The sequence below is a fragment of the Garra rufa genome, chromosome 10, assembly GCF_049309525.1.
Source record: "Garra rufa chromosome 10, GarRuf1.0, whole genome shotgun sequence".
Taxonomy (NCBI): Eukaryota; Metazoa; Chordata; class Actinopteri; order Cypriniformes; family Cyprinidae; genus Garra; species Garra rufa.
In genome coordinates this window covers 40,088,451-40,114,660 of record NC_133370.1, presented here as the reverse complement: position 1 = coordinate 40,114,660, position 26,210 = coordinate 40,088,451, and the positions used below count along the sequence as shown (strand labels likewise).

The 26,210-nt window shown below is 36.9% G+C and overlaps 2 protein-coding genes across 2 annotated transcripts in view; both read left to right on the top strand.

Annotated features, from left to right (window-relative positions):
- Positions 1-20,562, top strand: part of usp33 (ubiquitin specific peptidase 33) — a 21,510-nt gene extending 948 nt beyond the window's left edge. The window contains exons 2-16 of the mRNA XM_073849450.1: positions 3,626-4,028; positions 4,375-4,512; positions 6,837-6,949; positions 7,593-7,765; positions 9,215-9,285; positions 9,387-9,420; positions 9,505-9,550; positions 10,124-10,304; positions 10,556-10,682; positions 11,282-11,451; positions 11,910-11,991; positions 12,078-12,186; positions 15,036-15,138; positions 15,334-15,402; positions 19,388-20,562. Of these exons, the coding sequence (XP_073705551.1) occupies positions 3,626-4,028; positions 4,375-4,512; positions 6,837-6,949; positions 7,593-7,765; positions 9,215-9,285; positions 9,387-9,420; positions 9,505-9,550; positions 10,124-10,304; positions 10,556-10,682; positions 11,282-11,451; positions 11,910-11,991; positions 12,078-12,186; positions 15,036-15,138; positions 15,334-15,402; positions 19,388-19,545 (1,977 nt within the window). The 3' untranslated portion in view covers positions 19,546-20,562. The remainder of the gene's footprint in view (positions 1-3,625; positions 4,029-4,374; positions 4,513-6,836; positions 6,950-7,592; positions 7,766-9,214; positions 9,286-9,386; positions 9,421-9,504; positions 9,551-10,123; positions 10,305-10,555; positions 10,683-11,281; positions 11,452-11,909; positions 11,992-12,077; positions 12,187-15,035; positions 15,139-15,333; positions 15,403-19,387) is intronic.
- A 1,230-nt stretch (positions 20,563-21,792) lies between these two features.
- The window catches only part of zzz3 (zinc finger, ZZ-type containing 3), a 37,228-nt gene continuing 32,810 nt past the window's right edge, over positions 21,793-26,210 (top strand). Inside the window, exon 1 of the mRNA XM_073849645.1 lies at positions 21,793-21,895. The gene's annotated coding sequence lies outside the window, so the exon portion shown is untranslated. The remainder of the gene's footprint in view (positions 21,896-26,210) is intronic.

Genomic DNA, 26,210 nt, shown 5'->3' with positions numbered 1-26,210 from the left:
CAACTTTTGATAAACTTTTTCGATCCACTTCGAATGTTGACTACTGTATATATATATATATATATATATATATATATATATATATATATATATATATATATATATATATATATCAAGTATTGACTAGGATATGATAGTAAGATTAAAAAAAAAAAACTATAATTTTGGCTATTAATAATATGATACCAACATATTGTGAAAATGTAATTTCATGTAATAATGTAATGTTTTAATTGTTAGAGTAAATCTGTTATGCAGAACATTATTTGATAAAAAGGTGTTTTATTTTAAAATAACTAACTTTTTTTTTGGAAATGGGCTCATTCTCCAACTCTCCCCGAGTTAATATGTTGAGTTTTTTTGAGATTTCGAGAATGAGCCTATTTCCAAAAACAGTGGAGTGTTCCTTTAATTTCCACTGTCTTTGCTGGTGAATTTGTATTAAAACATAAAACACAGAATCCAGAAATATTCAAACTGATTTTAGGAATATTTAAATGTAATTTGTAAAAAAATTAAACCAATTTCATAGGCCATATTATTGTTAAAAAATTTACTAAATATTTACTTTTTTTGATTAAATTCTTTTTTGATGATTCAAATGTAATGAAACTTATAAACTGGCATCCAGAATTATTAAAACATAACACACAGAGTTTGGAAAAAAATATATAATTGATTTCATAGGGCCCTACAATTCTCATTTAAAATAATTTTCCGTATAAGCTCATCCTGACCTAGTCAATCATAGACTTTCTGTTCATTTTACCCAATGACAGATGAGGTCAAACTCTAATTATCCTGCTTGCTATGGGAATTTCATCTGAGAGCACCTTATTCTCACTTTATTATTTCTCTTTTTCACCCTTAACATACTTTGTACTCTAGCTGCATTTAGGAATAGACCCATTTTTATTCTTGATTTATGAGAAATGGTGTTATCTTATGAAGCACAATCTGATTTAGAATCTCTGTAGATGTTTGATCACCTTCAACCAGCGGAATACCTCCATTGTCATGCCTGGATGGAGAGGGAGGCCGTTTGGAGAATTAGCGTTGACATGAATGGGCCATCATAGACTGTTCAGAGACTGTAGGAAACATTAATCTCATTTTCAGGCTCACTTTCATGAAGTCCAGTTAGACTGTGGACTCCTGTAGAGGGGATATTCAGTCAAAGTCAATGAATGCCTTGTTTTAAAATCACTCCCTCTACTAAGGACCATAAAAACCTTTGTCCTTGTACTGCATTGACATAATACACTGATGGCCTTCTGGTCTAATATGCTGTGTCCTGTTGTTGGAAAGTTGTTTGCCTACTAGGATTCTTAATACCAGGATGTTAGAATGCCAGTTGGCCATGTTGCCATGTGGATGAGCCAGTAATGACTAATGTTCTCGTAAGCTTCAGCTGTTCCTATGGCGATAGGCTCCCTGCTGGTCCCTATCTAATCTGCGGCATACAACGTGAGCCTCCATGCGTGTTGCATTCTTTTGATAATGCCTGGAAACATTGGTGTGTGACTGTCAATGTGTCAGTGCACATGCCAGGATCTGACCCCCAAGTTTAATGGACTTGTCAACAAGACAAATGTTCATTCGAATATTAAAATCCTGCCATCATTTACTGGCGAATATCAGTACTTTCATATTAGTAACCCGCTTATTATTAGAAAGCCAGATTCACAGAATAATTAATGGTTGACTGTTAATAGATCTTGTGGGTGGCAGTGTAAGTCCTAAATACTGCAATACTGGCCAGTACAATAAACATTACTTTTAGGGATGGGCATTTCTGATCATATTTCCTTTCGAGTAATCCACAGGTTTGAGAAACGAGTACTCGATTAATCGGGGGTGGAGTTTAAGCAAGGGGCGGGGCGTTTGCGTCACAGTCTACAGTAAACATTTACAAGAAATAACAGCATGAGGTGAAGCTGAAGCGCTTTTTCTACATCTAATTAACATATATTTTACTGCCTTAATTGTTTAAATTTGTATAACACAATTATCTTTGCCGATCCATCAGTTCACATTTACAACTCTACGTGTTTGCTGCTTAAAACATGGATTGTTTTTTTTGTCTTTTTGACAACAGTAGACGTACAAGCTGATTAAAAATGGCAGATCATTCTCTTCCAGCAGGAGGCACTATCAGAATGGTACACAAAGCAGCGCCGCAGCTGACTTTCAAACGTGCAGCGCTCTCATTTATTCAATGGATAGCCTTATAAAGTTTCATCGCAATTCTTGCCTTTTAGTCCCCACATTTAAGACTATCTGAAATCATAATTACTGCAGTCATCAATGAAAATTAAGAGCTTTATTTTAAACACCGACTTTCAAAAACAACCCTTAAGCCTACACAAAATACGTTTCTTTTTATTTTTTCCCTACTATGTTCGGCGCACAAGAGAAATATTAGGGAAGTAAATTAATATCAGCAAATGAAGTATATTCGTCTATCATTGTCTATGAGAGAATGTGCACGTCAGATGCTGAAAGCGCTGTTTTTACTTTCACTTTAACATATTGCGCAGTTTTTGCTTTGCTTGTGTAATATCCATTGGCTCACCTTCATGGTTTAAAACATAAATATGTATAAAAATGCAGTGTAAAAAGATATATTTACAATATTTTGCGACGTAACCCCAACATAATGCGTTTTTCAATCACTGAAAGCTACATCTGTCTGTACGCAATGCGCCGATCTCTGCTCTCATCACTGCGCGGAAGATTGCACCCAAACGCTGACCCTGGTGTGCTTGATATACATTTTGTTATTAGAAATTAGCGTTCGGCATTTTTTTTATTTAATTATGTCAAAAGCTTTCATGGTCCACATGAACGCATCTTACCGTCCGAATTCGGACCGCGGTCCGCCAGTTAGAGCATCAATCCTTGCAGTGACCGTTTTGCGCGATGGGACACTATAGTGGGGCTCAACGTAATTCATTAAACGTTTAAAACCTTCACCTTCAACAAAATTAATAGGCAACAAGTCTTCTGCTGTCATTTCTGCTATTAGCTGCGTCATCTTCTCTGCCCTGCCTCTGTCGCATTTCTGTCTGATGGTGAAATCTCTTATGCTCGTCTGACTGCTGGTTGTGGCGTTGTGGAGTTGTAGACGAGTGTGGCGCTGCACATGTTACATTTGACTGTTCTTTCGTCAAGTTTTTTAAAGTGTTGCCAGACATCGCTGGGCGCTTTAGAAACCATTTTCGCTCTGTGCTCCGCTCTTGTCTCTAGACCGCAACTTCTCGCAGCCATGACCAATCAAATATCAGACTACCGCCCAAATACCAGCATAACCTGCGATGCAGTACTGTCGGTGCTTGTAATGATTTTTGGGTCTTTCTTGGACAGTTTTAAATGCTTCCACACTGCCGACATGTTTGCTGCATTAGTGTGGGGCTCTATTTAATCGTGTCACGTCAATGTTCGGTATAATTTATTTGCCCTTTTTCGCTTATTACGAAAGAGCTTTTTTTGCTATTTTCGGCCGAATAATTTTGGTTGCCGAACGTACGGTGCATCCCTAGTTATTGTCCTTGGTGAGTTTATTAAGCATTCTCTTTTGTTCCTATTTTGCAAAACATTAATTAAAATCTATCTCTGTCCTAAGGACTCTCAAGAGTTCCTGCGTTGTCTGATGGACCAACTCCACGAGGAGCTCAAGGAGACCATTCCTGAACCTGAGGACCCAAACCAGGCTGTGGCCATGGATGACAGTCCTGACGAGGACAACCACAGCCAATCGGACGACTTCCAGTCCTGCGAGTCTTGCGGCAGCAGCGATCGTGCTGATAACGAAGGCCCTAGAGTCTCAGAAGACATCAACGAGGCTGAGATGCTGATTTCAGAGCAGAACCAAAACAACCGAGATTGGCAGAAAGAGAAGAATCTCATCAACAACATGTACCGTGCCGGTTCCCATGGCGACCTGGATAAAGATGTGGACACAACCAATCAGTCGAGGCCGATCATCAGCACCCAAGGAGCTATTAAAGCTCAGAGTCGAAATTCGGGTAAATGCAAGGCTGTTAATTATATGCAGTGTTTTACACTAACATGTAAATGCTCAGAGGTAAAAAAAAGTTTGGTGTAGTGTGTGAATATTCTGAAAGCATTTGATCTCATGGATATGGTTATGTTTGCACTAGCTCTGCAATGTAGCAATTCCATTGTTTTTTCTCATGTCTAACTTTGACACTTGCAAGCTCCCTCATTTTGAGTTCTTGTTTAAAATGACATCACACGTGTACGTTCTTCAATCTCACTTGAAGTATATCAGGTCTTAATTGAAATACATTGTGTCCAGTGGTTGTTTTGCTTGCTTTTATTGACTGACTTGTTTGTTTCCACGTTGATCAGATTCAAATCCTGAAATCCAGGTCAGCAGTACCATCAGACCACACAGTCCCATTGGAAATGAGGGTGTCACATCTAGACTGTCCACCAGTCCTCCCAAATCCTCAATGTGGCCAAACCTGAGCTCTACTCACAAGAAAGGTACCAGAATTTTAGTCAGATTCACTCCAGGTCAGTTTGGGAATTGTGTACTAATTTAATTAAATGTATTAATTAGTGATGCACTAAAAAAAAGAATTCTGGACTGAAACCTACTACTAAAGAGGATGAGATGATCAGTTTACATGCTGAGACGGTTACAGCGATCTGTCATGCCACATTAAGGATAATTCACCCAAAAATGAAAATTCTGTGAACCTTCATGTGAAACCCATAAGACCTTCGTTCATTTTCAGAACACAAATTAAGATATTTTTGATGAAATCCAAGAGCTTTCTGACCTTGCATAGAAATTACCACAACTACCACATTCAAGGCCAAGAAAGGTAGTAAGGACATTGTTAAAATACTCCATGTGACATCAGTGATTCAACAATATTTTTATTTAGCTACGAGAATACTTACGCAAAAGAAAACAAAAATAACGGCTTTATTCAATCATTTCTTCGCTTTCGTGTGTCTTCAAAACATGTTCAAAAGAGTACCACGAGCTGGCGTAGAAACTAGATGCGCTGAGCCTTGTTTACAAGCAGAAGAAGACGCACACTGTACGTAAAACGCAAACATGTCTGAAGATTTCAACAGAGAGGAGGAACACCAACACTTCGGCAGCATCTGGACCAAAAAGCTGCGCTTGGACACACTGCACAAACTACAGCCAACTGCAAACTAACACGTTCTGCGCCTGCATGAGAAGAATTGCCTGTCTATATTAGCAGCGTTTAATAATATATATTCATCATTCAAAAGGAGAAACCGAATTAAGATTTAAGTAACTAAGAAGTGCTTGGTTACTATTTTGAATATCAGTTATCTGGTTATTTCTTCATTTTAAGTGGATCATGTTTTTATGAATATATTCCTATATTAGAATGCTTGGGTAAATTCACGTAACATTAGAACAGGCTATTGTTTGTGACGGCTTCATTTACTTACTTCTTTTCATCTCTTTTGCTTTAAATCGCCGGCACTGAGTCGTTCGCTAAACTGAGAATCCAATCAAGTTCTCACTCTCGCCAACGGCCCCGACACCGATTCAGCATGTTGAATCAGGCAAACTGCCACCGACGAGAGCTGATGTATGGAAAACACCAAACAAACTAGCCTGATAGATATTGGGCGATGGCCCAATCTTTAGATTTAAAGGGTTAGTTCACTTCCAGAGCAAAAATGTACTCACCCCCTTGTCATCCAAGATGTACATACCTTTCTTTCTTCAGTTGTAAAGAAAGTATATTTTCTGAGGAAAACATTTTAGGATTTCTCTCCATATAATGGATATGTATGGTGCCCCCAAGTGAACTTCCAAAATGCAGTTTAAACGCAGCTTCAAAGGGCTCTAAACGATCCCAGACGAGGAAAAGGGGTCTTATCTAGCCAAACGATTGGTTATTTTTTTAAACAAATTGACAATTTATATACTTTTCAACCTCAAATGCTCATCTTGTCTCGTCTCTGCGATGCGCATGCGTAGTCTGTGTGATCCGGGTCAATACAGTTAGGGTATGTCGAAAAACTTCCATCTCGTTTTCTTCCCCAACTTACCGACCCATTGTTTACAAAGTGAATATACAAAGAAGATCAAACGGCCTTTACAAAAAAAAGGTAAAATAGCATTGTAGGACGTTTTTGAAGATAAAGACGTCAACAAGATAGACGTTTTTCGACTATGCATGTGCATCGCAGAGATGAGACAAGATGAGCATTTGAGGTTAAAAAATTTATAAATTGTCTATTTGTTTAGAAAATAACCAATTGTTTTGCTAGATAAGATTTTTCCCTCGACTGGGATCGTTTAGAGCCCATTGAAGCTGCATTTAAACTGCATTTTGGAAGTTCAAACTTGGAGGCACCATAGAAGTCCATTATATGGAGAGAAATCCTCAAATGTTTTCCTCAAAAGACATAATTTCTTTACAGCTGAAGAAAGAAAGACATGAACATCTTGGATGACAAGGAGGTAAGTACATTATCTGCAAATCTTTGTTCTGGAAGTGAACTAATCCTTTAAGAATACATTGCATTATCAATTAGAAATGTGAAATCTAGTGTTAATCCAGCACTAGCATCCACACAGCTGAAATGTTTACCTGTTTTAGTTTATCCATTTTGTGTTCACAAAAGAACTGAAACAGTCAAAATATGGAGTCCAAGAAACACTTCATATTTAAATGTTACTGTTTCAGTCTAAACTATACTATCGGTTGCTGAAATTTTGTGGCATTAATGTAATAGTCGTGAGCATCACCTGAACTGAAACAGATTGGACATTGATTCTAAATGGTTGTGATGTGTCATGTTAACAGTACCGTCGTTCAACCCACCAAAGAGCAAGCGGCAGAGGAAATATCGCAGCATTATCTCTGAAGTGTTTGACGGCAACATTGTCAGCTCAGTTCAGTGCCTGACCTGTGACAGGGTGAGTGACCTGTGTGTTCTTCAGCCAAAAATGCCCCTAAACAACCTAGCTTTAATAAACAAAATGTACACAAGCATTTGATTCTTCAGTTGTCAGAGAAAGGTACTCAGAGGACTGAGTATTGTTATGCTATCATTTAACCACTTTATTCCTGGAGTGAGAGCTCCAAGATCAAATAAATATTGTTTTACTCATGCAGAGTTTTGTTTTGTCAAAATTTTACTCTGCACCAAAATAGCTTATAAATTCATTTAATTATTTATCTGTATTTGTACTTCTATTCAGCAAGGAGCAAAGAGTCTTCTGTTTAAAATAAATGCATTTCTTTCGGACTTTTTGATCATCAAAGAATACTGAAAAACAATTATCATGGTTTCCGCACAATTACCATGTTTTTTTTTTTCTTATTTGGTACAATCACAAACATAAATCATTTTGTTAATAATATCAACATCGTTTGCACATTTAAAAAAATGGTCAGTTACAATAGAAGAAAATGGACAAAGATTGTCATAACAAAAGTTGTTGCATTTGAGCTATTTTGCAGTTGTTTTAATGGCTTTGTTCTTGTTCTGACAGTGGTTACAGTTACAGATTAGCATTTCAAATTATGCTCATCTGTTACTTCTCCTTCCTGTCTCAGGTTTCGGTGACTTTGGAAAACTTCCAGGACATCTCTCTGCCCATCCCAGGGAAAGAGGACCTTGCCAAGCTGCACTCTTCCTCCCACCAGACGGCTTTAGTCAAGGCTGGTTCATGTGGAGAAGCCTACGCCCCTCAAGGCTGGATTGCTTTCGTCATGGAATATATCAAGAGGTATTATGCTTATTTTTTCAATGTGAGAGTATACCCTGGTAAAAAAATAAAAATACACTGAAGTATACGTTTAAAAAGCGTGAGCTGAACATTAATTGCGAGTAAATGAAAATGTATTATAGTTTACATTTTCAGCCATATCACCCTGTAGCCCAAGATTGGTCGCCCACTGAAGCTAAGCAGGGTTGAGCCTGGTCAGTACCTGGATGGGAGACCTCCTGGGAAAACTAGGTTGCTGCTGGAAGAGGTGCTAGTGAGGCCAGCAGGGGGTGCTCACCCTGTGGTCTGTGTGAGTCCTAGCACCCCAGTATAGTGAAGGGGACGCTATACTGCCAAAAAGCACCGTCCTTCGGATGAGACGTTAAACCGAGGTCCTGACTCTCTGTGGTCAATAAAAATCCCAGGATGTCTTTCGAAAAGAGTAGAGGTGTGACCTCGGCGTCCTGGCCAAATTTGCCCATTGGCCTCTGACCATCATGGCCTCCGAATCATCCCCATATTCCGATTGGCTTCATCACTCTGTCTCCTCTCCACCAGTAAGCTGGTGTGTGGTGGGCGTTCTGGCGCACTATGGCTGCCGTCGCATCATCCAGGTGGATGCTGCACTCTGGTGGTGGTCGAGGAGATACCCCTGACACTGTAAAGCGCTTTGAGTGTCTAGAAAAGCGCTATATAAATGTAACGAATTATTATTATTATTATTATTTGAATGAAATGCAATTCGTTTAAAGGGGTCCTATTATGCTCTTTTACAAAGTCTTTATTTTGTTTTGGGGGTGCACTAGAACTCTCATGCTTGGTGAAAATTGCATTATTTATCACATAATTTACATTATTACAATAGCTTTCTCCCCAGCCTGGCACAAATGGCTCGGATTAGTTCCGGGTTTGATGAAGGCCCGCCTTTCCGAAAAACGAAATGTGTTGTGATTGGTTAGCAGTCCCACTGCGTTGCGATTGGCCGAACAGCTTAGATGGCGTTTCAGTACTGCCACGCCCCTCCCCAAAGCAGCAAGTTCCATGTACAACTGCGCAAACTAGATTAAAGTGATTCTTACATTTTAAATATGGATATTTTTCTTATAAAAACACATCGGTTTGCTAAAGGAGGCTTTGACTTTACTACAGAGTGAATTATAAAAGTGTACTTACATCTGTTAAGAAACGAGCATTAAAGTGTACTCTAAATGGCTATTTATTTTATTAATATTGTATTACTGCAGCTGCACTTTTAAATATACTTTTAACGTTTTAAGTACGCTACAAATGCACGTTCAATACAATTAGGCGCACAAGGGAATGTTAAGTCTCATTACGTCTATGAAATATAACTCGTAATCATTTGGAAGTATTTAAGCATGTATATAACATTGTAGACCAAGAAAAGACCTAACATGTTTCTTTTGAATGATTGACCCTTACTGTTCATTTCTGCTCATTGATTTTTAGTTGGTTCTGGGGGCCTGTGGTCACGCTGCAGGACTGTCTGGCTGCCTTTTTTGCGAGGGATGAACTAAAAGGTTTGAAACCCAAACGAATCAATATCTGATTGTGCTGTTTTAAGACTCAAATTTATCTAGAAAAAGAAAATAATATTTTTTTTTTTTTTTTTTTTTTTCAGGAGACAACATGTACAGCTGTGAAAAATGCAAGAAGTGAGTATGAACTTTTTGGAGAACTTACTGAAGATGGTGGTTGCAGAAATTAAAGTGCTCATGTTGACTCTTTGGTTGTTTCAGGTTAAGGAATGGGGTCAAATTCTGCAAAGTTCAGAGTTTGCCAGAGGTAGGTACACAGATGAGATATTATGATTATTATACAGGTTCTGGCGCCACATGATTATTTTCCAGAGTTTGAAAAAACATCAGATTTATAGAAAGTATACAAAATGATAAAAACACCACAAATTAGGTCTACAATGCCTTGTATCAAGTCTGTCTGAAAAGAACACAAAACCTGCTCCCTTGAGCAATAACAGTAATATAATGGGTAATAAGGTCTGGTGAGTCATCTGTTTTCCTACATCCAGTGGATTTATGTTTGGAGAAAGACTAAGAATGCCTTCAACATATAATATCTGCTCTCATCTGGTAAATATGCTCAGGGACCTGTAATGGCAAGAACAGCCAATCTTATGAGACTCGTTAGATTTGATGATAGTTCAGTACATCTGTAGAACAGCCAAAAGTATTTTACTAGACCACCATGATGGAAAACCTCAACTGATAGTTCTACACAGTCATGCTGTAAAAATAGCCTGAGTAGTTATATGTTCATATGGCAGGTTTTTGCTGTTTTTATTGTTGGAAACCGACAGCAAACATTGATTTTCTGCTTTGTACAAATTCTCCCCAACAGATTTTGTGCATTCACCTCAAGCGCTTCAGACATGAGCTTATGTTCTCCACCAAAATCAGCACTCATGTGTCCTTCCCTTTGGAAGGCCTTGAAATGCAGCCCTTCCTGGCCAAGGACTGTTCCGCCCAGACCACCACTTACGACCTGCTGTCAGTCATCTGTCACCATGGCACTGCCAGCAGTAAGTCTTTGAGATAAGGGAGTAGGACTTCATATATCATTTACAGCAGTTAAACTAAATTAAAATCAATTATTATTGTTGATATTGTTATTATTATTTTTAATTATGATTTGGGTAGTGGGATCAGGAAATGATCAAGTCTGATTAAAACTTACACTGCATACATGAGTGCCACAGCTCAGTGTGTCAAAGCATGTGTCTATGGCTCAAACAAGGCTGACATATTTAATTGGATTTTTGCTTTGTTCAAGGTGGCCATTATATTGCCTATTGTCGGAACGAGCCGAACCAGCTATGGTACGAGTTTGATGACCAGAGTGTTACTGAGGTGTCTGAGTCCTGTGTTCAAAACGCCGAGGCTTACGTGCTCTTTTACAAGTAAGGATATATACATACCAAGATTTATTGCTCCTAACCCTAATGCCACTACATCCCTCATATATCTTTACAAATAACGGTAACACTTTACAATAAGGTGTCATTTGTTAACATTAGTTCATTAACTAACATGAATGAACAATAAACAATACATTAGACTGTTTATTAATCTTTGTTAATGCTAGTTAATATAAATACATGCATTTATACATGTTTGTTCATGTTAGTTTACAGTGCATTAACTTATAAACACAACTTTGTTAACTAATGTAGTTAACTAATGTTAACTAATAAACCTTGTTGTAAACAATAACAAATAAACTTGTAACATTATACAGTCAAACCAAACATTATTCAGACACGAAATACAATTTTTGATATTTTTTTACTAGTGGGTATATATTTTTTTACTTTTTCCAGTATTTCCTGGTTCAGTGGTGAACAAACCATAATTTAAGTAGTTTTTTTAGGTAGAAATGCTCAAGGTTATGTTGAGTAGGATAAACGGCCTTGAGTGTGACTGTAAATCTCAGAGCTGTGGTGAAGCGTGTGTGTTGACAGTTATTAAATGGCACTGATGTCATTTTTGTGTGTAACAGGAAGAGTAACGACGAGTCTCAGAAGGAGAGGCGGAAGGTGACCGGTCTGCTCAACATGATGGAGCCAAGCCTCCTGCAGTTCTACATCTCCCGCCAGTGGCTGAACAAGTTCAAAACCTTCGCTGAGCCAGGACCCATCTCCAACCATGACTTCCTGTGTGCCCACGGAGGTGAGAACCACTCTTATGAAGATCTGGGCATTTCCCCTGATCATTATAAAGTATTTTATACACCACAGAAATGACTCCACACCAGATATAATGGCAGATTCTGCCAGCGTTACGAGTTCAAGTGCCGCCACATCCTTTTCACTGATTGTGTTTGTTTTTACTCTCTTCCTCTTCTTTTCACTTAAAAGTGTAGTATGAGGTCAGCGAAAAATATGAATCTCTTCAGAAAGCATTTCAAAGCATTTTCGTCCCCTTGATCTGATTTGTTTGAACTGAGTCAAATGAATTTGAAGGAAAAGATCTGACTGAGGAACAAAGATATAAGAAGTTTTCTATTAATTATTTATAAGTCTTTATGCAAGTTGACTTTTAGGGGGCGTATGCCCATGTTTGAGTAGAAAAACTAATTATTTGGTGGTTAAAAATTACAGCCTCTTGTTTTTCTTCTTCTCCAACAGGCATTCCACCAAATAAAGCCTCTTTGATTGACGATCTTGTTATGATGCTTCCTCAAAATGTATGGGATCATCTGTACAGCAGGTAAGAGTCATCACAGCTCTTTTTGTGACTTCCTGTGGAGGTGCAGTTTCTTATTAAATGCTAATTGTTGGCTTGCTGTTAATTAGGTATGGAGGTGGCCCCGCTGTCAATCATTTGTATGTCTGCCTGACCTGCCAGAACGAGATTGAGAAGCTGGAGAAACGTCGCAAGAATGAGCTGGACATGTTTGTTCGGGTAGGAGTGGCATTGTAGATTAAGTGGACATGTTGAGTGTAAAGCATCTGGTCTTTTCGGTTGGTCTAACGTCTGCACTGTTATCTAGCCCTTTAATATGTGCGCACACACACAAACACCCACCCACCCCCTCCACCACAAACACACTCTCAGACTGAGAGAAGTGTGACCCCTGCCCCTCCCCCCCCAAAATTGTGCTCATTATTAATGCATGAGAACAAAAGTACTTGATTTCAGTCAGAGTTGCTTCTGCTTAGTTCACACTAAGATCAAATAAAGCAGGCCAAATAACTAAAAATATAACATTTTAAGCAGATTTAAAAATTAACAACTAATGATTATTTTTTTAACATGAATTAATTTAACATAAATCAGATAAAAAGAGTCTAATATAAAGCATTTTTGGATCACACAATTTCCCCGCAGCTGGTCACACTGTGACCTCTGCTATCATATGTGTTTAACCATACTGGTTATCGGCTGATAGATGTTTATTTTTTTGGTAATGGTCAGTATTATGTATTTCATTTTTAATGCTCATTTCTGTGGTTGTAAATTGAGATTACCTTTGCTTTCACCTTTTAACAGGGCTTCTGTGGGTCCTTAAAGCATCTTAAAGTATTAAACATAGCTCAAATTTAAAGCCATTAAAAGTCTTAATATGATTTCAGGAGGTCTTAAATTTGGGGATGGAAAGACAAGAATTACGATACGGCTTAAAGGATTAGTTCACTTCCAGAACAAAAATTTACAGATAATTGACTCACCCTCTTGTCATCCAAGATGTTCATGTCTTTCTTTCTTCAGTCATAAAGAAATAGTTTTTTGAGGAAAACATTTCAGGAATTTTCTCTATATAGTGGACTATGGTCACGAGTTTGAACTTCCAAAATGCAGTTTAAATGCAGCTTCAGAGGGCTATAAACAATCTCTCTCTAAGCTAAACGATCGGTTATTTTCTAAAAAGGAAAAGAAAAGAAAAATACAATTTATATATTAATATACTTATATACTTATTTAAATACTTTTATATACAATTTGTACACTTGGTTGGTACTTCTGCAGCAATGCAGGGCGATTTTGAAGTTGAAGAAATTGAGATGGAGGTTTTTCAGCATGCCCTAACTATATTGAACCAGGGTGCACAAAGTACGCATGTGACAAGATGAGCATTTGAGGTTAAAAAGTATATAAATTGTAAAAAAAAAAAAAAAAATGATTTTGCTCGATAAGACCCTTCTTCCTTGGCTGGGATCGTTTAGAGCACTTTGAAGCTGCATTTAAACTGCATTTTTGCAAGTTCAAACTCACGGGCACCATAGAAGTCCACTATATGGAGAGAAATCTTGAAATGTTTTCCTCAAAAACGACTAAAGAAAGAGAGACATGAACATCTTGGATGACAAGGGAGCGAGTAAATTACCTGTAAATTTTTGTTCTGGAAGTGAACTAATCCTTTAATGTTACGATTAAGCCTGATTTCATTAAATAAATATGAGCGTTGCATGTTTCAAAGTCAGGTGCTGTGTCTACTGACGTTACAGGAAACCACTATATTTCTGCCATTCTGAAAGCACCACCTGCTGGCAGAGAATAAATTGGCATTTTAAATAATCCAACCTGCTGTTTTTGTTCAGAGCAAAGTGAAAATCTACCCAGGTTTTTCCACAGCAAACATGCAGAGTTATAAATGTTAACTAGTGGATTGACAAGAAGATAATGCATTCAAAAAATCTAAACTATTAAGACAGTAAAATATATTTGTCAATTAATTAATATAATTGATTGATAATAATTGCTTAAATTAATATAATTGAAACTTTTGACTTAAAATGGTTTAAAGGCTAAAATGTGACATGTATCATTTTATAAAACTCTGTCTTTGTGAAAACCTGTATCTGAAATCATGCTTTTACAGTCATTTTACAGTTTACCATGGTAATATTTTATTTGTGCAGGTTTAAAAAAGGTCATAAAAAAGGTCTTAGGGTGCTTTCACACCTGGCACTTTGTTTTCGGAACCTGGGGTGTTTCCCCCCTTAGTTAGGTCCGTTTGGGAATATGTGAACACGGCAATCGAAAAATCCTGCGACTTGTATTAACACATTTGGTCTCTTTTAAAAACTTTGTTGTGAGAAAGCGAACCGCACCAAGAATAAAATGCAACATTGTAATAATTTTAATTTTTGTTTCGGAACAGAGATACAGTTGTGAAAGCACCCTTAAAAAAGGTTGTAATTTAACCACTCTGTTAAATGTCTTTATCAAAATGGATATAATATTTTCACACTGTATATTTAAACGTTTAGATTCCTAAAATCACTTGTAGCATTTAAAACAACCGATCCTAGTGTTTCATTTTCATGTAATTAGACAAAGTAATAGAGTATTGTGATATCTGACACTTATCAGTTATTGGTCATAACCTGAAATGACCAGAACCAGAAATGTAATAGTTTCCATATATTTCTAGTAAACCCCCCCCCCCAACTTGTATTATAAAATGACAAAATTTACATTAAATGTTAGATATTATAATAGACTCCAGATGTGAGTGCAATGATCGAAGGTCTCTGACTAGTGTGTGTTCACGTAGAAAAATCATAGAAAAGCAGAGCAATACAATGCGTAAACACGTTCTGTGTGAACGGCCCTATAGTCACTTATGTCGAAAATTCTGTAGACGGCAATGCAGCTCACTAGGATTTGCAACACAGCTTCGGTCTCAGTTTATCATGTTGTTGTTGTTTGTTTCTTGGTAAAATATCATCCTACCTCACTGCAGCCAAACACTCAGGTAATGGTATCTTTTTCTTCCTCTTTCCCCATCTCTTCTGTCCTTCGTGTAGCTCAATAAGGCGTTTCAGGAGGAGGAGTCTCCTGTGGTGATATACTGTATCAGCATGCAGTGGTTCCGAGAATGGGAAGGCTTTGTCAAAGGCAAGGACATTGGTAAGTCATTTCTCATCCCTGCTGCTGATACTTCTTAAGTATCTGAAAGTTTGAAATTGAATATTAGCATTATGTCCTGCGGTTTCTGATGACTAAGGAGTTCTTGAAGAATTTCACTATAGATTTGGTTTGCTTTTCACTTTTGTTTGGGGTATTTGGTGTGTTTCTGATGATGGATGGTCTTGTATCTTTCAGACCCACCAGGACCAATTGATAACTCCAAGATTGCTGTAAATAAAAATGGACACATCACATTAAAACAAGGTAATGTTTACCATCAGGATTTGTAAGCCGTTTTGCCTCCTCAATATAGTGAATTTCCGAGCTTAAATGAATAACCAATTTTTCTTTCTTCTATGAAACATACAATAGTTCCTCAAAATAAAGTTGAATAACATGAAGTTAAGTCAATTTAGCGTGAACTGTCCTTTTAGGAACGTAAATCTGGTCAATATTAGTTTTATGTTAATCATAGGTACTAGGGGTGGAGCCGAACCCGAATACGGTATTCGGAAAGGCACAAATAGCATGTTTTTTTACGAATACTTATTTCGAACAAATACTTAAAAAAATATTTGTATTCGGGAACAAGAAAAACTTTATATCAAAAAGCTGCTTTTCCTCATGAGACCGCAGTCAGTGCATGCCCGCATGAGTGAGTGAGTGACATTCAGGAGTCGGGGGGTGGGGTTAAAAGAGGTGACTGACACAGGCTGCTACACACAGCAACAAAGAAGACTCGGCTGAGCGAAAAAATACTTTTTGTACCTTAACTGGGTTCTGGAGGCAGTTTATAGCTTTTGGGAAGCAGAGTTTGATCGGGAGATTATTCCATTAGGGGCCGTTCACATGCGCGCTAAAGTTTGTTGTTTCACATGTTGACGTGTGGTATGCGCGCTCATAATGGAAGCGACGCGGAAACGGTGCTACGCGCTCGTTTTTCCAGGCGCGTCCTCGCCGCATCCAGATAAATACATCTCAACTTTTCAGAATGCCACAAGCGCAGCGCAGGTCATGTGACCAGAACCAACCAATCAGCTTCACCCTTTCCCTTAATAACATTGAAAAACAGCCAAGTTGGAGGAGCAGCTTATCATATCTGTACAGGAATAACCATTTTAAAATAAATTTAATAGCAGAGCTACTGCAAGCGATTTTTAATGCTGGAAATCCATTTATGCTTTGCTGAAGCTTCCGAGTCTTCATTGAGAGATCAGGTCATGGTTGCTTAGCAACGGCAGACGCCACGGGAAAGAAGTTCATTCGGAAGAAGAACAGTTCTTTTAAGCATTATTTGTTTTTATTCTGTCTGTTCAGCGTCCTCCAACAAGGATGGGTGGTGGTGGGGTTCATAATGTTCACAATGGTATTTTATTAGTTGTTGGTTTAACCATGGATGAGGTAATGGCTGTTATGTTATTTTCTTTTCAATGGCGTTCCTTGTTACATGTTCAAAAACATCAACCAATATTGCATATACATAATTATTATAATGGATATAATAAAAAAATACTTACACTATAACGTAAATTATAAGTGTAACACACAAAAAAACAGGATTACACCCATTTTGAATTGTACTTGAATACAAATACAAATATAAATACTTTTCCCCCCTCAACAAATACAAATACAGATACAAATACCGGCTGCTTTGCACACCCCTAATAGGTACACAATAATGGTTAAACTGATCAGTTATAATGCTGAAATGCTCAATTATAATTGTGGTTATTAAAGGGATAGTTCACCCAAAAATTTGATGTTTATCTGCTTACCCCCAGGGCATCCAAGATGTAGGTGACTTTGTTTCTTCAGTAGAATAAAAAACGAAGATTTTTAACTCAAACTGTTGCAGTCTGTTAGTCATATAATGGCAGTGAATGGGCACCAAACCTTTGAAAGTAAAAATAAAAACATGCAAAGACAAATCCAAATTAAACCCTGCGGCTTGTGACGATACATTGATGTCCTAAGACCGAAACAATCATTTTTTGTGAGAAACTGAACAGTATTTATATAATTTTTTTACGTTTGATACACAGCAATATCCAAGCTCTGGCGTAGTATATAAAAACCCCGAAAGCGATCTATTGCGTGTATACGACACTTATTGTTTACACAGTGCACAGAGATTGTGGGTATAGCAGATAAACATCAAATTTTCATTTTTGGGTGAACTATCCCTTTAAACACAATTGTTTTTACTTGAGAAATTTCAAAAATCAAAGGCATGTTAACTCATACACAGGGTTTATTTGACCTCAAGTTTCCTGATTATATTCATTATGAACGTTAAAGCAACTGTATGCAGTTTTGTATATTGTGTGAAAGAACCAAAAGCCATTCATCTTACTAGGTGTCAGTGTACTATCAGAATTATTATAAAAGTAATATTTCAAGATAAAAAACATGATGAAAACGTACCTGTGGGAACATTTTCGCAAGACGTGAAATGCGTACCAATACATTTCTGTTTCCAACAGAAATGTCCACTAGAGGCGGTAAAACAGTGAGCACTTGTAATTGTTTTCGTACACAGTTATGATTACAGCTCCATATGTTTCACTTTCCGAACAAGCATAACAAGCTTGCTCGGTAGCTCAGCCGGCATAGAATTGGACTTTGGATGCGAAATCCTTGGGTACGAATCCTGTGAAAAACGTGGCTCACTATGAAAGAGCTGAAAGATGAGAGATCAAAAAACAAGCTAAAATGGCATGCTTGCGTTTTTATGTCACATTCGCTTTTGTTCATACTATCAGGTAGGGTAGGTGTTATTTTAAAATGTCACAGAATATTATAGTGCACTCAATGGACATTTCAAGTCAGAACTGTGGTGAGACATACAAAACCGACATCACGTAAAATGTACCACATGTACGTTCATCTGTTCTGGGGGAAAGACCAAACACTCTTTTAGTGCCACTTAGGGGACATTTCTGTTGAAACTGTGGTGATACGTACGTATTTCAAGTCTCGCAAAAACGAGTACCTTTACCTTTTGGTAAAAATTCTATCATCATTTAGTCACCCTCAAGTTATTCCAAACCTATAAGAGTTTATTTTTTCCGTTGAACACAAAAGAAGAGATTTTGAATAATGTTGGTAACCAAACAGTTGACGGTCATTGACTTTTGTAGTATTTGTTTTCCAATACTATGAGGTCAATGGCTACCATGAGCTGTTCGGTTACCAACATTATTCACAATCCAAGTTCTGATTGGGGTTTTAAACTCTTGTTATTCGAAATGGTTGTGGAGACAAGATAAAGGAAATTACAAAATAAAATCAAGAACAAATAACCACTGTGCCAATATCACGGTTGATTATGCTTGAGAGAAGCGAAAATACCCATCATGATTGAAATATGATTAAATCAGTAGTGCTTGTATCAAGTGTTTTTTTAAAGAAGTCTCTTCTGCTCACCAAGGCTGCATTTTTTTATCCAAAGTACAGCAAAAGCAGTATTTTTTTTTTATATTTTTGCCTGTTATTCTATTCTATTCTATTTGAATATATTTTAAAATGTAATTTATTCATGTGATCAAAGCTAAATTTTCAGTATCATTTCTTCAGTCTTGAGTGTCACATGATTCTTTAGAAATCATTATAATGTACTGATTTGCTGTTCAAGAAACGTTTATTATTATTATTGTTGTCAAAATTTAAACCAGACAAGTAAATTTTTTTCAGCATTATTTGATGAATAAAAAATAAAAAGCTTTTGTAACATTATACACTATGCCATTCAAAATGTTGGAGATAGTACTTTTTTTTCATTTGGGAAATAAATTATGAATGCTTTTATTTAGCAAGGATGCTTTAAAGTGATCAAAAGTGGTAATGTAGACATTTATGTTCATGTTAAAAAAGATAAATGCTCTATTCATCAAAGAAACTCAACTGTTTTCAACATAATAATGAAAAATGTTTTTTGAGCAACAAATCAGAATACTAGAATGATTTCAGAAGGACCATGTGACTAGAGTAATGATGCTAAAAATTCAGCTTTGAAATCTCAGAAAGAAACTACATTTTAAAATATATTCAAATAAAAAACAGTTGTTTTAAATGGTAAAAATAAAACACATTTTACTGTTTTTGCTGTACTTTAGATCAAATAAATAGGCTTGGTGAGCAGAAGAGACTTCTTTAAAAAACATTAAAACATCGTTCTGTTCAAAAACTTTTGACTGGTAGTGTATTAACACATTTGCTCAAAAAATGTGCATTTCTGCTTTATCAGGTGCTGATTCAGGTCAGATATCTGAAGAGACCTGGAACTTCCTCCATTCCATCCACGGAGGAGGGCCTGTGGTGACCGTCCGGCCCAGCGTCAGCCATCAGGAGGCTGAAACTTCCCAAGCGGAGGAGAAGATCGAAGTGGAGACGCGCTCAGTGTAGATGCGCTTCGATGCTGCTGGACCGCAAGGGGACCGAGAAACACTTGTTATTTTGCACTTCACACTTGTTTTCAAGCATTTGAGCTACGGACCTTACAGCTTCACCTCAGCATACACACCTCTGCCACACTCTCTATACCCTTTATGACTGTTCTTTATAGCAGACGGATGGATTAAACGTCCTCCAGTGTGCTTTATATTTGTATATATCATGCATATCCACTTCCTCTTGACACTAGAAACCAATTAGACTGAAGGCACATTTTCACAGTCCATTAATGCAATTGATTTCTATGTGCAGCTGCGTTCATGACAGATTTTGCTTCGCCCAAACCAAACAGCTCATGATTTGTGTACACCGAAACTGAATTCCACTGCATCTGTAGATACTTTAGAGGCACTGCCTCGATATGTTGTCTTAGCGGATGAAATCTTCATGTTTTGGGTATGAAGGGATACTAAATGCTACGTAGTCTCAGGAAAGAACTTTTTTTGTTTTGTTTTGCACTGTACTGTAGATTCAAAAGTGTGCATGCTTCAGCTCTGATGTTCGATATGTATTTGAATGTACTAGTACTTAAAGAACACACGTTCCTGCACTAAATGTTATTTATTCCAGAGGGGTATGATTATTCTGGCATTCATGGACGTTTTCTTTGTTCGAAAATGATTTGACGAGCTAAATCTAAGCAGAATGCACGCTAATAGGAATGAGGTGGCACATTATGCTGGCAAGAAAATCAATTCCTCATTTTTATTTGTGTCGCATAGCTGCGCCGCCGGGTTGCATGGAGATGCAAACAATAAGGCGCACATTTGAACACATCAGTGGCTGTCTTGTTTAAAAATGCTATGTAAACGAAAATCAGATCGGTTAAATCCTGCTGCCTCACATGTGTACATTCAAGGCATTATTTAATGTATAGAAGGATGTGATGCCGTTTTTTCGATATTAATTGTCCGCAGAGATGAAAGCTGTATCTGAGTGGCTACTATTAAATCCGAAACTTATGCTGTCCATATCTGTCATCATTCTTATGTTCTGAAAATCAAGAAATTAATATTTGTTATGTTTGTAAATGGATATATTTCACAAAAACATGTCTGGGTAATATTTCACCCCTAAATCTAATAAAAAATAATACATTATACATATAATACATCATTTGTAAAAGGAAAAGTAAGCCTGTTTAGGACATTTTGACATTATTTTATGACAATTAAGCACATTTCCGCTCAAGTTCACATTACTGTAAAGACATTTTTGTGGTTTTCTGAATTTCAATGAATCTTATGATTTTCATTACTGCAAAACAGTTCATTTTATTAAATTAACAAATTGTAATAACTCTTAATACATTTTTTTTAACAAAATCATATATTTTTTTAATTAATAATATTCTTATGGATTTATTTTTCCCCCCAGTAAGGAATATTTTGTATTCATGATTAGTTGCCATGAAATGTAACTGTAAAATTTGATTTGTTTGGTTTTGGGGTAAAATATAACCAGGACATGTTTTTGCAGTTTTTTTGCAAGATTCGCCCCATGTTCTTTAAGTTTTTATTCAATCTTTTAGATGCCACAGACTTCCAAATTTAAAGATCTTTCTGCAAGGGAGCCCTATCCTATAATTTAAAAGCCAATTATATAATTATTTCATATATATAAAAAATATACTGTAAAATTTTATATTGTAAACATGTCAAAAATATTGTTCAGAAAATGTTTAGTTTCGATAAAGTTTGATTTTTTTCTATTCATTTTAGTACTGTATTGTTAGACACATTGTTTACTTTTATTTTTTTTTAATTTGTGTATTTTAATTTAATTTATTTTTTTAGTTTTCCTTTAACATTTTCATGGAGCCTTTAGTACTCTCTGGGGGTCCTCGGACCCTAGTTTGAAAACCCCTTTGTAGAAAACGCTTGAAAAAATAGTAATTAAAGTGACAGCACTGTCTAACAAGTCAAACCATTTTTTGATAGTGAACTTTATTCATTGACCTCACCCTGACAAAAAATTAAAGTAGTTTACTAAGCCCTAAATAGCACTGGTGCAATCTGGCCATTATTTCCACTCGCAGACAGATCAATAGCACATAATAATAGTGCATTCTTCAGTACAATATGCTGCTCATCATCAGGCTGAAATGGTCGGTCAGATCAGTGCTGACAGCAGAGCTCTTGAGAGCCGGTCATTATGAAAGCAGCGAGCGTGTGGGCCGCGGCTGCTGTCCTGTACAGTATCGCAGTGAGCGGGATTGTGGGATTCACATTCACAGCAGCACCGAGAGAGAAAAAAAACATGGCGGCTGCCGAATGTGCAGCAAACGATTTGCGGAAGTGAGGTAAGTGTAATTCTGTAGCTTCATAAACCCTTTTACATTGAATTATCCGTCACTCAAGTCCAATTCCCCGACTTTATCTCGAAGTTAAAGCAGACTCTGCTTCAGGAACCGCTCCAATTGGAGCGGTTCGAGGGAATTTGATGGGCAAAGTTGTTGCGGCTGATCAGTTGTGTATGTTCACGCTGCCCCCGCTCTGCACTGTTACACGCTAGCCTGTTAGCTTCCACATTTAGGCCTTTTATCTTCTAAAGTCATTTGCTCACTTGTTCTGCTCTTTGCGTTTATTTGACACGGGGAAACAACTATTTTTCCCTTCGTTAACAAGTGTTATGAATGTGTGTTAAACAGGGTGCGCCAAATTCGTTAGCATTAGCATGCTAAAGTGAGTCTGTATCATCTTTATTAACGCTCTTAGCCAAAATGCTAATTAGCGGTTGAGTTGTGGAAAAAAAAGAAAGCGAATTGTTTGCTTCTCATTGTTGCGTGGCCACTTACACGATAAATATGTTGACATATTTTTGTTTTAAATGAGTGCAGTTGCGCATCCTGTGAATGCAGTAGTTAGCAGGTGAGCTAATAAAACCCTGCGGACACGTTTGTTTTGTTCAGTTAAACGGTTAAGTGTCTCAAACGCATTTTTTATTAAAATGTTTTATGTAATGCATGAAGCAAACGTCTTGCATTAGATACTAATTCAAAAGTTGAGCTCGGCTCAGAAGTCACCGGAGCTGGAGAAACTTGCACACGGGTGTTTGGGAGGCAGCTGGGCTGCATGTCATGCCCAACCGCGGATGCAGTGTTGCCGGAGAGGCCCGTTAAATGCAATTGAAGGAGAAAATGTTTTTTTTTTTTTTTTTCGTCTCTGTTCTAGATGAATAACGGTGAGTTAATGATCTGCAGTAGTGCTTAAGACAATGTTTGTTTGTTAGTGTGTCGGGTTTCTGAAGGCAACCCCGTTTGTGAGTGAACATCACATTTTGAGAACAGGTTTTAAATGAGGGTTTATCATTTTTCAATCACGGAGCCAAACTGGGTTCTTTGAAACCACTGCGACGGGCAATTTAGAAAACATGCTGAGCTGCACAGAGGGCGAGTGCTTTTCTCCTCGTTGTCATTTGGACTGGGCTGGAGTGTTTTGTGATAGTTCATTGGCGAGCACGTGTCAATTTAAAGTTCTTCGCGACACGCGCGCGAGCTGTGAGATTATTCAGGAAGTTTTAAATTCTTAAGGCGTGCGACTCAAGGAGAGAGCAGAATGACAACGTCATATTTCATGACAATAAAAACAGTCCTGGGTGAGTTTTGAGGACAGTTGGCTGTTATCTCACCATTCTGGGATGAGCTTCTGTTGACTGTTGGCACCTGCCAGTAACTGAGGTAGTAGTGGCCGTTGTTGTTTAGAGAAGGTGTGGTGTACGAAAAAATGTGTCTGTTATGATCTATTTTTTTACGAATTGGATAGGGAAAACGGTCAAAAAACAATAATTTTAAGAAAAAGTAAAGTAATTTTACTCTATTGCTTCCACAATTCCACATCCTGTACAGTCAGTGTCTCCTTAACAATGTCCAATTTGAAGGCAACTGTTCGGGCTGTTCGATTCCGAAAATTTTGGAATCGATTCTGATTCCTGGTTCTGGAATCGATTGGATTCGATTCCAAAATCGATTCCTCACTGTTGTTACGATTCTTTTTCGATTCTTGTTTTTTAGATTGGAGGAAGCTAATTTCGCAATAAATGCAGGATGTATAAAGGTCGTATAAAGTTACCTTCTCATAATATGAAGCTTCATTTGTAAAAAAAAAAATAAATAAAAATAAAAAAAGATATATAGGCTATATACTATTTTTCTGTAGCTCTGACTGATTTCAAATTGTAGTTCATTGCCCAGGAAATTAGTCATAACCCACAGCTCAGCAGTGGACATGCATTTGTTACATGAATAAAACAAGACGTGACGTGTAGAAAATGACAAAATAACTATACACTGAAACAAAATAAACAGAACTTTAACAACAGCACTGATCTAAGAGCAATAATTTCGCAATAAATGCAGGATGATATAAGAGCTCGTGGTGTAGCTGTCAATCAGATGCGCTTTCGGCCACTGATACGTGCTCTCTGCGTTTTCTTTCAGTTATCGTTGGCTGATAGAAAGATTAAAAATAGCATTTATTTAATATGTAAATAAGATCTACACGTCATGATCTATTCTGTCGTGCAGCGCTCAAAATTGTGGACATCATGAGCCAGTTCTCCCGTGAAATAACATCTGAATCGTTTTTTGAACTGGTTCATTTAAATCTATCCGAACGAATCTTTTCGTGGAAATGTATCAGACTATAATAACTATTAGCGAGCAAGAGGCTAATTAATGGGTGCTTCTCAAACTGAAGGCTGCATCCGTAAACTCAGACGAGTTTAATAATGAGTCGTTTTTATTACGTTTATTTTCTTGAATCGACGTTTGATGACTTGCAGCCGAAATATGCAGCCTTCATGGAATGCAGCCTTCCGTTTAAGAGGTAAGTTTTGTTGAACTGAAAACGGCTCTGAATGAGGAGTCGATTCCCCTTGAGAGGATCGATTCCAGACGTTGGAATCGACTCTCGATTCCCAATGCCTCGGAATCGAGGAATCGATTTTTTTTTTGGTATCGATTCCCAGCCCTACAAATATGTGACCCTGGACCACAAAACTAGTCTTAAGTAGCATGGGTATATTTGTAGCAATAGCCAAAAATGCATTGTATGCGTCCAAATTTAAAAAAAATTCTTTTATGCCAAAACTCATTAGGATATTAAGTAAAGATCATGTTCTATGAAGATATTTTGTAAATTCTCTACTGTAAATATATCAAAACTTGATTTTTGAAATGTAATATGCATTGCTAAGAACTTCATTTGGCCGATTTTTTCAATATTTAGATTTTTTTCGCACCCTCAGATTTTAGATTTTCAAATGGCTTTATCTCGGCCAAATATTGTCCTATCTTAACAAACCCTCAATGGAAAGTTTATTTATTAAGCTTTCAGCTGATGTATAAATCTCAATTTTAAAAAAAAAAAAAACAGAAAAATTTAACTGTGTGACTGGTTTAGTGGTCCAGGTTCACATATAGTGAATGTGTCTATGGAGACTATGTGAAAAAAGGGTTAAAATTCCAGCTGAAATTTGAAAGTTAAAATCACAAATTAAAAACCAACAAATTAAAAATAAAGAAAAACAAAAGCACAGACTTTGTTAACTGACACAAGGTAGGAGGAATGCACATTCAGGCATGTGAACATATGTGTCCCTGGACTACAGAACCAGCCATAAGGGTCAATTTTTTGAAATTGAGACTTCTTCATCATCTGAAAGCTGAATTAATACGCTTTCCATTGATGTATGGTTTGATAGGACAATATTTGGCTGAGATACAGCTATTTGCAAATCTGGAATCTGATAATAATCAAAATATTGAGAAAATCGCCTGTAAAGTTGTTCTCAGCAATGCATATTACTAATCAAAAATTACAGAAATGTAATTTACTGTAGGAAAATTTGCAAAATATCTTCTAAAGCTTTACTTAATATCCTAATGATTTTTGTCATAAAAGAAAAATCGATTATTTTGACCCATATCTATTTTGGGCTATTACTACAAATATACCCTTGCTACTTAAGACTGGTTTTGTGGTCCAGGGTCACATATTTAATTTCTTCTCCATTACAGTAGACCCTTTACTGTCACTGGTCTCAAAAATAAATACAAATACTTGTGTTAAGTGTAGAATTTTATCACTGTTTAATATCGGACAAGAAATCGTTTAGAAAAATGTATATTTTAGTGTGAATTGTTGTACTAAGAATACAACCATAAAATGTAAGTTCTGAGGAAAACATGTCTCAAATACATTAAACAGCAGCACACACGTGACGCATTCTGACGTTTAGAACAACTTAGGTTGTGCACTTTATCTGTAACGGGTCACGCTATATTCTTCATTTTTTTTCCTAGATGTGTTTTGTCCATAAAAATGTGTTATTGACTGCTGACGGCAGATGTTGTCTTTTCATGGTACACAGACCTAATTAATTAAAATAATTTACAAAAATGACCAATTATCAATTTTATTTATACATTGCTGCAGCGCTAAAATGCATATTTGAATTCTTTATAAATTGAATTGCAGTGTTTCCATGTAAAGTTTATGGTACATTTCTTCCTAGTTGAGGAATCATACATCAATACATTACTGAGTAACTGCATAGCTAATATCCATCTGTAGACTTACAATGATATTAAAGCAATGGTTAATTCAAAAATTTTA